This window comes from Stegodyphus dumicola, chromosome 2 (genome assembly GCF_044657685.1).
Source record: "Stegodyphus dumicola isolate Sdum_Otavi_A_Nest chromosome 2, ASM4465768v1".
In the NCBI taxonomy this organism is placed as follows: domain Eukaryota; kingdom Metazoa; phylum Arthropoda; class Arachnida; order Araneae; family Eresidae; genus Stegodyphus; species Stegodyphus dumicola.
Genome location: NC_140769.1, coordinates 240,700,915 through 240,715,203, shown reverse-complemented (window position 1 = coordinate 240,715,203; position 14,289 = coordinate 240,700,915). Strand labels below are relative to the sequence as shown.

At 31.3% G+C, this 14,289-nt stretch overlaps 1 protein-coding gene across 1 annotated transcript in view; it reads left to right on the top strand.

The window, feature by feature from the left end:
- Nucleotides 1-12,451, top strand: part of LOC118180966 (uncharacterized) — a 62,106-nt gene extending 49,655 nt beyond the window's left edge. The window contains exons 3-5 of the mRNA XM_035350049.2: nucleotides 2,018-2,149; nucleotides 6,138-6,434; nucleotides 8,719-12,451. Coding sequence (XP_035205940.1) covers nucleotides 2,018-2,149; nucleotides 6,138-6,434; nucleotides 8,719-8,976 — 687 coding nt within the window. The 3' untranslated portion in view covers nucleotides 8,977-12,451. The remainder of the gene's footprint in view (nucleotides 1-2,017; nucleotides 2,150-6,137; nucleotides 6,435-8,718) is intronic.
- Nucleotides 12,452-14,289: the final 1,838 nt, after the last annotated feature.

The following is a 14,289-nucleotide window of genomic DNA, read 5'->3' as shown; positions in this document are numbered from 1 at the left end:
TGATGGTAAAAAATGAAGTTACAAAAAATAATTAACATAAAAACAACGTATTAATTAAAATAAACCTTACGAAAGTAAAATAACATTATCTAATTTACCAATTCTGTTCTTTTAGCCCAAAGGGACAATTTGCTCAGAAGGGTCAATTTGCTAATTTCGTTTTAGTATTTTGCGTCGGTTCACTTTTGAAATTGTTGAAATAAAATGATCATGTGATCTCTGGCGATCGTGCGTTTGCAATCGTCTGATATCTTTTTCCTGACATGCCTTTCGATAAATGCTTATATAAACAAATATTTAGAATTTTTTTTGCTTAGTTTATTCTTTATTCTTTTTCTTGGATCTAATTAAGCTTGGATTGATTATATTGCAATCTAATATGTTTATGTATCAGATGTGTTGCGAATAAAAATAAGAAAAACTTGGACAACATCGTCTTCATGCGAGAATTACGTTTATTCTTTAGTGTGATATAATATTTTTTATGGTATTGTTATTGAAATGAATTTTATTTATAGTTTAAGGGCGAAGAACATGATATTTAATAAATAAAGGTAACACACAAAACGTTGAAAAAACGCCTCTTCGGCCGTAATATAAAATTTGAAAGCTTTTACTTTCTCTTTTCTTTTAATGGTTGTATTATTTCTTTTTCATATTGCACCAAGTGATGAAATTTAGATAGTCATTTTCTGTATGTTATTTAAGTTCATTATGCTCCGCTGAGTATGATTTCGTATTAAAAATAAATTTCACATTATTGGATATATTTTATACCGTTCGTAGTTTTTCAAATAAATAAGTAAAGCGTTTTTATCTTGTGTATCTAGTTCCATAATCTCTTTTGAAAATAAATCATTGTTATCAAAATGACGGAATAGTACTCTAGTGAATTAGTTACTTTTGAATCCATTTACAATGATTTGATGACCTACTTGGATTGGCGTATTATTGATTTTGTTTCAGAGTTTCGGCAAACGTAACCATTCTGAATACTTTCTCTTGAGAAACTAAATGAGTCAAATTCCGTTTTAAAAATAACCATGTATAATTACTTGCAATTTTTCACCATTAAATATGATTTCTTTCTGTGAAAGTCTTTCTCATGCTGGATTAGGGTAGAAAGAGAATTATAAATATCCAATTTATTTGAATCTGAGAATCACGAACAAAATAACGAAGCTACATTATTAACCCAAACAGGCTTTAGCCGAGATGGGCTATTAGTCTCAAAACGGCATTTTGCGTCGAATCATTTTTCAAATTGTTGCCACCAAATATTATCGTCCTGTATTATATTTAAAAAACTAAATAATGAAGAATCTCATGAATGTATGTATGTTTCTCGCGTTGTAAAAAAACAACGGTAACTAGATTCATCAAATTGTGAATAATGTAATCCTTCACACAAACATACGCACCTGGAAGCCCGAAATTGGAATTCATTTTATTGTTTATTTCATATTTTGTAAAACTGGAACGAATTTTTGATTAAAAAACTCAACAATTTCAAAGCAAGCAATACCAACACTGTAGGGAACATTTTTAAGTCCAGCGCGCGAGACTGTCTATCGGAAATTCTAAAGATACGCTATTTTTAAATATTTTTAGTACAGTGTGGCGTTAGCCCAAATACTCTCGGAACGTGTATGTATCTGTAAAGGAAAAAACGCCCATTTGGGTTTAATATAAAATCTGAAAGCTTTAAGATTTTTTTTAATATTGTTTTTTTAAACCGTTTATGGAAACTCCTGTGCTAAAACTCTGTTATTATTTGTCATTGTTGAAGTTAAGCATTATGTTACATAAAAAATGCTATATACATTTGTTTTATATATCCATGTTCAAAATGCGATATTTCAAAAATCTAATAAAGCATCTAAATCTCGAACTGCAAAATAATATTTGCTTTAATTATCAAACAAATATATGTAAAACATGGAAAATAACGGATAGGGTTTAGTTTTATTCTTAGGGATTATCCGTCTTCCTAAATGTTACGTTTTCTTTCTTGCAGATTCGTGAAGATACACCGCCCAGAAATGGTTATACTGGAACAATAACCAAGTCTTCCACTGAACAGAAAAAACAACCTAACCAGCCGCCTGTAAGTTATACTACAGCAACGAAGCCAAGACCTAAAGCTCAGGTAAGTCTAAGTTGTCAAAGCCAAATTATGATTTATTTTACATATCAACCTCAGTAATCACCATATCTCTTAACCTCAGTAATCTTATCACGGCTCGCTTAGTTCAGTTAGGAGTAAAGTAATAGATACAAGATCACCTAAGTTGTTTTAAAAATCTGCAGTTTACAGATAACACAACACTACTTATTTAAGTTTCCTTTGATATTTTGAAGAGACTAAAATACTGTTTAAACTATTATGAGAAATTATTAACATTTAAATTTATTATTTTAGGATATCAGTTAAATTCACTGAATAAGTTTTAAACTGAAAGGCCATCTCAAGAAATTAGTATTTATAGATAGATCAGATGAATTTGTCCGTCCAGATCCAGTCAATTACGAACTCAAGCTATGTACTGAGTCGAATAGTGAGTAGAGATACTAAAAGGCGAGGAAAATCTTGTTACACAGCTCCCTGCTAATTATTACATCATGATGCTTGCAGCGCCATCGAAAATTTGCATGCTTCTAGAATGAATTGAATTGATAAGGAAGAGAAAGTGATAGCAAATCTAATAAAAGTTATTAAATAAACTGGGAAACGTACAAGGTATTATGACCAGTCAATTGTATTTTTCTTTTCGAAAAGGACGAGCAGAATTGAGTTAATATTAAAGTATAAGTTTTGAGCAATATCTTTAAATTAAAAATTTTATTTCACCGTGAAAATTGTTTGGCTAAGAAAACTTATATTTCTATTTACTGTATCTCTGTGAAGAAACATTTTGCTGAAGCTTTCTCATGGTGACAGTGTAAATGAGAAGACACTGCATCTGCATCACTCAGGAAAATCATTATCTTCCATTTACAATGTCTCACTTACTATCAATTTCACATCCTTGTCTTTAATGATGCTCTTTTCTAATGTAAAAACAAGAGTGTAGGATAATGATCCGATTGAAAGATTTCTTGATTAAAGCTGCTGTAGCTACGAACGTGAAAAGCGTGAGACTGTCGAAGGAAATGAGGTAGATAAAAGAAAATATATAGCATTGGTGTAAGAGTTGTTATGAAGTTAAAATGACTTTCTGTACGGAGTGGTACAATAACCATCTTAAAAGAGAAAAAGCGCCAACTAGTTTATGGTACTATGAATAGAGGATAATGACCTTAAATACTGGACAGCAGGAAAAGAAGATTATAGTGATGCATGTTTCTACCATTATAATCAAGATTCACCTAGTTGACTGGTGGTTTTTCTCATCAAAACGAAATCCGGTTGCGGCAGACTCCAACTTTCTTACTTCGGTAGCCTGCTGTTGTCTAAATGTTAGACCACTAGCATCACCTAAAAACAGAATGACCCAAATCTTGTGATTTTTGAATTATTCAGTTGTACAGAGAAGAAACATAAATGCTTGAAAAAGCTAAATCTGTAACTAAGAAACTCAGAGTTACGTAAAACTAAATAATTTAAAAACCTGTTATTTCTTTGAAAATAAATGACAGTTATGAAATAAATAACAGTTAGTTAAACATGGTACAACATTATGCCACGCCTTTACTTAATCTGCTGTGATATTCCCGCTTGTAATTCAAAATGTTGAGTTGTAAAAGATTTTCAGTATGTGAGTTGGTTTTGTCATGTGAATTATTTTTTTTTTTTATTATTATTTTTTATTTTATTTTATTTTTTACAAAAACTGATGTTTGATAGTTGGTTGAAAAAGTGTAACTGCGTAGTTACCTTCCGTTACTTGCCAATTGTATAATTTAAATATACTTTCCTTCTATGGATACCATAATAGATGAAAGGGGTTAATCAAGGGCTTTTTAGCAATTAAATTTATTAGATTTACCCCCTATAAATAGACTTATTATTAGATTTTGCGATATCAGTAAAGACGAAAAGTTCCCAACTTCATTTTCATAAATGTTATTTAAAGCAATGTATAATAGTTTATTAAAATTAAAAAATTGAGTCTTCTTTAATAATTTTAATGCCTCTGATCTAAAAAGAACGTTAATCTCAAATGTCTACTGTATTTGCAAATTATTAGCTTTGTTTTTAGAAAAGAATAATGTATTAAATATAGGAAATAGTTCACTTGATTCATTCATTTTCTAACAAAGAAAGCTTTTTATTTAAAAACAAAATTATACCTGGACATTGGAATTGGAACGTAACTGCTGATCCAAGTATAAAAAAAAGATTGCAAACATCGATATACCATGATTTGCAGTTTTTATCTGTTCTCACAAGCTAGGAGCAAATACTTCAGTAAATTTCAAATGAGTTGCATTTCATTTTATCATTCTTATCATGCTGATAAAACTTAGAAAATAACTAAACTTTGTTTCTACTACATTGATCAAATGTAACTTAATGATGCAAATATAAAAAAGAAGCATTCCAACTTTAAAATTAGGTAGAATCCAAACTTTGACTGCATTTAATTTTAAGAAAAAGGTCCTTGACTTTCGAAAGAACATCATTTAGCATGTGAGTTTTTCCTTCATCGTGATTAAGGAGAGAAAGATCGTGATTGTGCAATTTTTAAATACTTTTCATCTATATTTTAGAAGTCTTCAATATAAGTTTATTTATTTTTTGTTTTTTTGTTTTTGAAATAGTTTCATATACAAATACACTTCGTTTATAACAGTATCGGAGGACCTTTTTCCTTAAGTTCACAGTGCTGTTCTGTATTTTTAGTAGAGCATGATGGGCCATTTTTACTTCATTGTACGAAGTAAAGGGAGTATTGTAATTGCGAAATATTTCGGGTATCATATTTCAACGACTCTCGAAACAATTTGAAACATGCTTTTGCGTGACATCTGTATATATGGATAGAATAAAAGATTGTTTTTACTAAAAAGGGTTGTACAAGGGATTTAAAATGGATTCAGAAGAGATTTTATCCCTTGATGTCTGTACGTACGTATTTATGTATCTCGCATAACTCAAGAACGAGTTGCCGTAGAACGTTGAAATTTTGTATTTTATGGGACTACTATAACATGTAACTGTGCACCTTCCTTTTTCGTTGTAATCGGCTGAACCAGTCGTATGTAAATAAATATAAATATATTCCCACTTTGTTACCTGGTCCGCTGAGCTTGGTTTCTTTTTATATGTTAGTAAGTTGTGCATTTTTTGCTTTAAAAGTGATTGAATTATGTGGTTTTTATGTTTCAGTTTAGATTTTTATGTGGTTTTTATGTTTCAGTTTAGATTTTTATGTCTTTTGTTAACCTGCATGCAATAGTTTCAGGATTAACAATTTAAAAGTTTAAATGGCGAGTTAAGCCTAATGAGCCGCTATTTGTTTACATTTGAAACTCAGCGGAACAGTGAATCAAGTTAGTTTCTGCACAATCAATGCCTTTTTGCCGAGTGGGACTAAAAAGTAAACTTCCGGTTTTGCGCGCCGAAAATTCTGCTTCTTACCCACTGGCCGAATTGCTTGTTTTTATGTAGCAATTCTAACTTTAATTTAGAATTATTATTTTTTTTTAACTGTTTAAATTGTATTTGGTGTTGTATGTTTTTCTGTGTTTTAAAATTTTTAATGAAGATGTTTTGAGATTTTATGTATTTTTGGTTTGCCGCGAACTGAATTAATTGAATGAGAAATATAGCTCTAATGAAATTCGAAGAAATAGGTTTAAATGAAATTCAGCAAAAAAATGTATAACTTAATAGGCCATACAAGGAAGTCATGTGGTGTACACATCAGATTTTTAGAATTTTTCTTATTTTTGTATTAGTATTTAATCATCAATTACAAATATTGCATTAGATTGTTTTCTGTTAGATATAAATTATTTCAAATATTTCAAAACTTGTGCAGCATTTGCCTACTTTACAACGAATTTTATCTAGTTTATCTATACTAAATTTTATCTAGTTATAAAATGTTCTCCTATAAATATTACACCATTAACTCATTTTACTTTAAAATGCAAAATAATGAACATGGAAATCCTTGAAATTTTTATAGCCTACCGTAGCCACAGGACGCAAACCAGCTCCAAGTTCCAAGCCAAATACTCGCACTTCTCAAGTTGGTGGAAGTGCATCGGGTGGCGAAGTTGGCCGGAAACCTCCGGGTCCTGGCCAGAAGCAGTGCCAAGTGTGTGGCCGGAACTTCAATGAGGATCGAATCGAAAAACATGTTTCTATCTGTAAAAAAGCGTCTCAGAAAAAAGTGAAGGTATTTGACGCCACCAAGATGCGTGTTAAAGGTACAGAAGCAGAACAATTCGTCAAGAAGGGACTGCCTAAAGCAGAACCCAAAGTAAGTACAACTCTTGCTTATGATTTGCAATCAAAGATGCTGATTAAAATGTCCATATGCTAATACAGACTACATTGTAGAGTCTCAATTTGTTTGGTAGCACAAACTAGTGAGTTCTAGAAAGACTATAGAGGAATTATCTTATCTTAAACTGTAGACAGACAAAGTCAGAAAAAGGATGTAAATAGCCATTTTATTTGAACACAAAGAAAAACAATGACCCACTTGGGTTTACACAAGCCAAACACTTCTGGCTTAGCTTAAATACATTATGTTGAACTAATTCAAATGCAATGGATTAGTCTTACGGCTGGCAGGATAATTTAAACGCGCAGTAAAGGATCTGGTATGTAGAAAACCGGCGAGACAAGCCAGATGGCTAGAAGCATTCACCGCCACAGAATCAAATAGCTAATATTCACGTTATAACGTGGCCTGAAATAGGCAAAACACACTCTTAAAATAACTTGCGCAACCTTCGCTTAAATAGCACTGTATCTCCATCAATCTGAATAAACGCTCGCTATCTCATTTACATTCCGGCATGAAAAGTATGGGCGAAAAAAAGAGTAACAGCAAAGCACTAAAACTTAAAATTAACTATTAGTTAAAAATGAATAGATAATTTCTCACAATATAATAAAATTAATTTTTGTGTGCAATCAGATCATTATTTCTTCGAAATTAAGTATTATTGACCGAATGCATTAATAATTTCTAGCAGTAACATAAAGGAATCTTTTTGAATCCTTGAAAAGGTGAATGTTGCTTGGTATCTTATCGATAATTTTAGTAGAATTAGAAATTTCTGTTATATTTGAATGAGCTGAAGTGGGAAACTAGCTATGCCATTGAAAAGTGTATGATGCATGTCATTGAGCGTACAGTAATTTAAACGCTACTTGTAGTTAATTGTGGTTTATTTCGTATTAAAACTTTGTTGTAAGAGGTACTTCAGATGAGAGATCAGGTTGATAATGCTTCTTACTTTGTGACAATGTGAGAAATCCCGAATACGTGTGGCAGATGAAATACTTTTAAAATATGTTCCATTCTGCTATGTAGCTGAGTTAGATTTTAATCATAATTTATAGTAAGCCCCTTCAAGAACTTGGCGAATAAATTAAATGATCAAGAAATTAGTGCCATATAGTCAAGAATTAAAATAACTTCGACGCAACTATTTGGTAGAAATGGCAATGCATAGCGTTTAGATATAACATTGAAATATAACGTTACATAAAATAAAATTTTTAACTTGTTTCATTTTGTTAAAAATATTATTGAATTTTAAGAGTTTTGCACATGTCAATAATATTATTATGAATTCTTATTATACTGCATTTTTAGGACTTAATCTTAGTTTATCGTGGGGTTTATAGAAAAGCTATGTGCATTTCAAAGTAAATCAATACAATTTCGTTATCTTCAAGTAGCAAAAATATTTGGTTCTTGAAGAAACAGTTTTGCCTCTCGAAGAGAATTTTGATTCTTAGAAGACTTGACAAAGGTCAGACTCCTTCAAAACACATAAATATTTTGGAGCAAGAATAGTACTTTCTGAAAAAGGAGCTGTCTTGGAAAAAGTCCTCAGAATGACAAGACCTTTTCTATGAAGTCAGCATTAATTTAATATCAATTATTGCTCGAGTTTGGGTTCAGAGTAGCCTGCCAGCCTATTCTATCTTACGCTTTATGATAAAAAAATCGTTTGTTGAGTTTCTTAATCCTAATTACATTAAAACGCACATGTTACATTGGAGGGCAAGTAAAAAGTTTTATTCAGAGCTCGATAGTTATGAAATTTTTGGAATCACTGGCTTAAACATACGTGTTTTTAAGGTTTAAAAACTCTGAGCACTATAAATCGATTCAAGAACCGTTATAATAAATTTTAAGAACAAGATATCTGACTTTCTTTGATTATAAGGTTATACTGTTAAAAAGAATGTATCTTAACTTCTCTGAAATATTCATATAAAAGTTAAAGGCCACTTCAAGTTTCTTAGATTCTTGTTTAATTTTAATCCATTTCGCTGTTTATGAGCAGTAAACAGTAGTTTATCTACGTAATCAATGCTCTATAAAATGTTTGCAGCTTTATTTAAAGAATAACTTGGACGCGTAAATTGATCTGCGCTTGCTGCCTGAAATGTTAAGGACATCGCACATTTTCTTGGTATTTAGGGGTAATTTTTGGAAGTAACGTTAATTGATACTCATTTATTTAAATTAGTTCTTTCCATTTCTAAGTAGTTTATGTGATGGCTTTTCTATTTTTCAGCCCAAAAAATCAGATTGGCGTAAGCAGCATAACGAGTTCATTGAGGCTATCCGCCAGGCAAAGATGGTGCAACAACATTTGGCAAAAGGGGGCAAGGTGAGCGACCTGCCCCCTCCTCCTCCATCGGACACCTCCCATTATGTTCCTTGCCCACACTGTGGACGTAAGTTCAGTGAAGGTGTGGCGGAAAGGCATATTCCAAAATGCAAGAATATATTGTCGAACAAGAAAGGACCTGTTGCATCGAGACGGAAATAGACAGTGTTCTGGAAAATTTGTACCTTTGCTTCCTGTGATGTCCTTTTACAGCACATGACACGGTTTTATATTGCGATATGATGAATTTCTGGTATTTTAATGTGGGAGACCGGTGTATAAATATTTGCAATTATGTAATAAATATTAATTTTCATTAGATGTAGTTTTTAGTATATGAAACATTTTATTCCATGTTTTGTTTTTGGGTTTTGTTTTGATGATAATGTAAGTATATGACTGAGAGTGAATAGTTATTGAAATTACAGGAGATCTCTGCGATCAGTTTTTCTTTAAATATCAAATAAATTTTCCGAATGATATTCAGAATATTTTACTTGCAAGTTATATTAATAAGTTTGGTAAATTAATATTTTTAAAGTGCAGTTAAACATTGCACATTTTTTATTAGATATTAGTCCTAATCGCTTTCAATGAATTTTACTGTTTGTAAAGATATGCCTAGTCATCATTAATATCAAAAAACACAAAATAATTGTTTCTTTTTTAAGTTTTTTTTTTTTTTTTTTTAATTTTACGGATAGAACAACAATGTGTGTTCATTCTAAGGTTGTGCCTTAACTGACTTCACTTCTTTCTTATCTTTTATCAGTAAAACAGTTCACGGAATTTAGTCCTTCAGTAGTTATGGTTTTGGGTGTAAACATGACAGTTATCTTGGAAAAATTTTATTTGATGCCATTTGTTAAGGTATTTATAGATGCAGTGCTTATGATTAAGCACTGCATTCCTATTAGTTATGCATTATTTTATTTGTGTTCTTGCGTTACACAATTTTTTTTTCATTTGATAATTATCATTTGATTTTTTTCATTTGATACTAACGGTCAATTGTTTCGATATTCTTGGGTTACTTTTCAGAACATCAGGAACTGTTACGTAAAGCTTGTGTTACACTAGAAGTAAGCTCTTTTTGTCTCTGTTATAAACTATTTTTAACAGATTCTTTAAGGCACAGTTTTAATAAGCAAGCAAACAGAGTAATTGGTCATAAATACATCATATTTTGGTGTTAGAATACGATTTTATGTTTTATAATTCTTCTGCAAGCTGTTTGAGGTTTAATATACTGATTTCTGGACACATGAATTTTTTACTGCATCAAAATTTCTAGCCATAACGCGTAAAACTACACACATTTCCTAAGGTTTCTTTTGATAAGTCTGAAGACTTTAAATTGCACAGGCAGTAAACTAAGTAAGGGATGCATTATCGATTATTGCCCAAATAATTTTCAAAATGAATTCCTATCCATATTAAAGAAGAGGTATTCTTTTGATATTGATTTCCTGCCTATAATGAACATCTAATCCATAACTGTAGTACGCGTTTTGCTTATAATATTTTTAATGTGATATTTGAGAATTTGGGAATTCACCTTGATTTCATGTGTGAATAAGCAGCGGATTTGTTTTAATTAATTCGTCTGAATTAGAGCTCATATGGGGAAGAGTGGAAAATGATAGACAACCTTTGGTTACATCAATTTTTCACTGCTGAAAAGCTAGAATGTGATCGCTCAGACGTTCATATGGAAGACGATTTTAATGGGAACTTCATGATTGAGACTGTTGACAATTTGACTATTGACAGGACTGTTGATATCTTTAATTTTCATTGTGGACTGGAGTGGTGCAATGAAATTATGAAAGTACGTTTTAAATCATTTAAATTAGGGAGCGAAGACTTTTAATATTCGATCTTAGGATGGCGTTTTATATGTATATGTAACTGTAAAATTCACTGGATTAAAGGGTTATTTCCTAGAACCTATTTCATCTGGTTTCGGCAGAGAGCCTTCATATGTTTTGCGGTATTAAATAATTAAATTCGTCGAATATATTTAACTGTTTTGTACAGTACGGCTAACAGTTTTAGATGTGCTAAACTACCTAGAAAATCATTTCTTGATGTAGTCTTATTCTCGATGATTTTTTTAAATTTAATGATAATTATTTTATTGAATCGAACAAGTGCCTTAACAAGAAATCGTAATGCAAACTGTTTATTGATAACAAATATTTATATTAGGTTTCTTAAGACTAATTAAACGAGTGACTTTTGTCATTTTAATTTGTTACCGAATGTTGAGAATCTGTGTCCTTCATCCTTGTTTTTCATATTAATATTTTTCTTTATTTACGTTAAATTTTATGAATGCAAACGAGAACGTTTAATTTCTGGTTAGATCACTGAGCTTCAATTTGGTTTCTTCATATGGAACACATGGTATGGAACCAGTTAAAAGAGATTTATGTTAAATGATTTTTTGTCAGGGGTTTCTTTAGTCAAAGTTTAATGTTCTGCTTAATATGGAATGTTTTTCATCTTTCTCTTCTTTGCTTTTCTTAATAAGAATCTGTTTAACTGAATTGACTTGGAAACCTAGATAACAAACTGCGAATTGATATTACAGTCAAAATTGATGTTACAGTGAAAATAGATTATTGTTTGCTAATAATGCGTTTATTAATGTGTTTTACTAATTAATACCAGGAAGACTAGGTCTATCGACTCCCGGAACTCATGGAACTATAAGGTGTTTTCGGGGATCCCCCATCCCACCGTTAGAAAAATACATCTTAAACTAATATTTAAAGTAAATCAATATGTTATGGTATTTTGTGTGACGACAATTAATATTTTATATTAAAATTTTTTTACATGAAAATTAGTGTAATTTATTCATTAACAGCATTAATTCGTGCTCCAGATGTCACCTCTTGCGTCATATGTAGTGACTGGGGTGTGCTTGCATTTTAAGGGCCGTTCCCACTGGGCTTTATCTGAGCTAATGGAGTCAGTTCCATGTGTCGACTAGCTCCGCTATGCCTGCAGTTCAGATTCTTCAACTTGCTGCCCTATGGATAAAAAAACTGGTTTTGGAGATGGACCGGCTCAATGGAATGGAGATGGGTCAGCTCAGGTAAACCTCAATGGGAACAGCCCTTTAAAGATAACTAAATGCATCTTTTAGTTAATTTTACGTAATAAACACTAATTAGTGTGAGTGCTTTATAGTTTTCTTTTCGAATTTTTTATTTCGATTCGCGGAACCCCAGGCTTTGACTCACGAAACCCCGGGGTTCCGTTGAACACAGTTTGAAGACCACTGATCCATAGCAAAGTTTCATATGCTGTGTGCCACGTGTTAAATTAGCAACGTATCTGTGATGATTCCATTTAATTTCTTTGTGTTTAAATTATAGTTCCTGCATTATTTTTGTGAATTATAGTTTGTAACTTGTCTGTGTAGATTATGTTTTACCCGATACTTTGCGTATTGTAGATGCTGCTAATTATATATTGGTATGTAATATATGTTTTTAACTATTGATATTAATAATTCTTATTATTTTCAACATGCTATTAGTTTCGCTGTTTTTTATTAGAAATGAGGAGGCAGCATTATTTTACTGGTGAAAAATAATTTTAATAAAGAAATAATTTTGTATTATTTTGTTTTGTGTTCTTTCTTGTTATATTTGTATCCGTTTGGTTAGACGGGGAATGTAAACAAGCTTGAAGGTTGCCTTTGTAAGCTGCCGAAACTGAAAATTAATACATCTAAGAAGTATTACTGTCAAAAAATACGTACCTGACTTTTCAACTAAAAGCAAAACATTCGTGTGGCTTTCTGGAAAAGTCAACACTTTTCCTCCGTTTTAAAATAAGATAAGAATGTGCTTTTAATTCCATCAGTGATGCAATATCAATCTTTCAGTGCAGGAAGGAGATCTAACATAAACAATGTATTGCCATTTAATCAGTATTAATGTTAATGTAAGTTACACTGATGTTATTTAGAGTCAGGATAAACAGTACGCTACCGCAATCAGTATTTGGAATATCATAAGTGGTGCTTTGCCACATAATCAGCTCTCGAGCAATACAGCTTCGCTAGTTAGTATATACTTGGCGTATGTAGGTCAGTAGCTGCCATGCAAATTAGAACAATTGGTAGGGCATAACAAGTTTACTAGTCTGCTTAAAAGCAAGTACTCTCTTTATGACACCTTTCTCCCACTTGTGAAAGTAAGATCAAAATTGGGAAGAGCCTAACTTTGTTTTCTGTACCGACTTTGAAGCATAAGTATCATTATCTCTTGCGGAGTCTCTTTTTTATATATGAATGTCGTTTGGGAACAGAGATATGAGACCATTGCGAAATCATTACTTGAGAAATACTAGATTTGGTATAAAAATGGGTTTAGTTAAAGATTTTGTTATTTAGAATTTTCCCATAATAATGGATCTGGCTCCAGCATTTGATCATTTCTCTTTATAAAAGACTTTAGACATTTTTCAAACTCCTAGAGAAGCACCAATATAACAATTAATCCCGTGCTGGAAGATGGTACTTAATACAATCTTGTTACTTGTAATGATCATAGTTTTAGTAGCATATTGGCTTATATGTGGCTGAAATATGCCATAAATGGCAGAAATTTATAGTATGATTTATCAGCCACAGTCCATATGAAACATTTGTATTCCTTCTGAATGAATACCGTGTATTCAATTTACAAATTGTTTCAAAATAAAGATTTTAATTCCCTAAATATCTTTGAATTGATCATTGTTTTAAAAGTAGTATAACAGGTAATATTTTTCTCTTCAATCCTGTATTAAAAAAATTCTTAGAAACTCTTAATATTTCGTCTTCATTTTTGAGATTGAGGAAACTTATTTTTGCCATTTACATAAATATTTTAGTTAAATTTATTCGAACATAACTGCAACAACTATTTTCAAAAATCACTTTTATATTTTAACTTTTAAATAGCCAAATTATATCCATATAAGAAAAATCCATATAAATTAAATTATATCCATATTTGTTATGCTGAACTATAGTAACAATTGTGCGTACAATTGGTTTCGGTTCCATTAATTATTCCGTGATGCGTTGCTGTTGAATTTGTTAATTCGTCCTGCGTAAAGCTATTCTAGCCTTCAGTTTGATTTGCATAAGCAACCTTTCGTGACCATTTTCTCCTTAACAAGCTTCACTGGATATAAAAGTGAGATAATTTCACTTGTGCTGGGGGGGGGGGATAAGAGGATTTAATAATAACACTGGTTTCGGATTTGAGAGTATAAGAAGGTTTTGTAACCTACTGCAATACTTATATAATAAGTCATAACAAAAACAGTTCCTGTTATTTATTTGGGTTAGCCAGCGATTTTCGGTTTTTGTTTTCCAGTTCACGGTGCTCTGAAAAATGCGTTTAAGTTATTCCGACATACCGTACTTTGTAAAAGTCTTATGAACGTAATTTTCAAAATAATGAT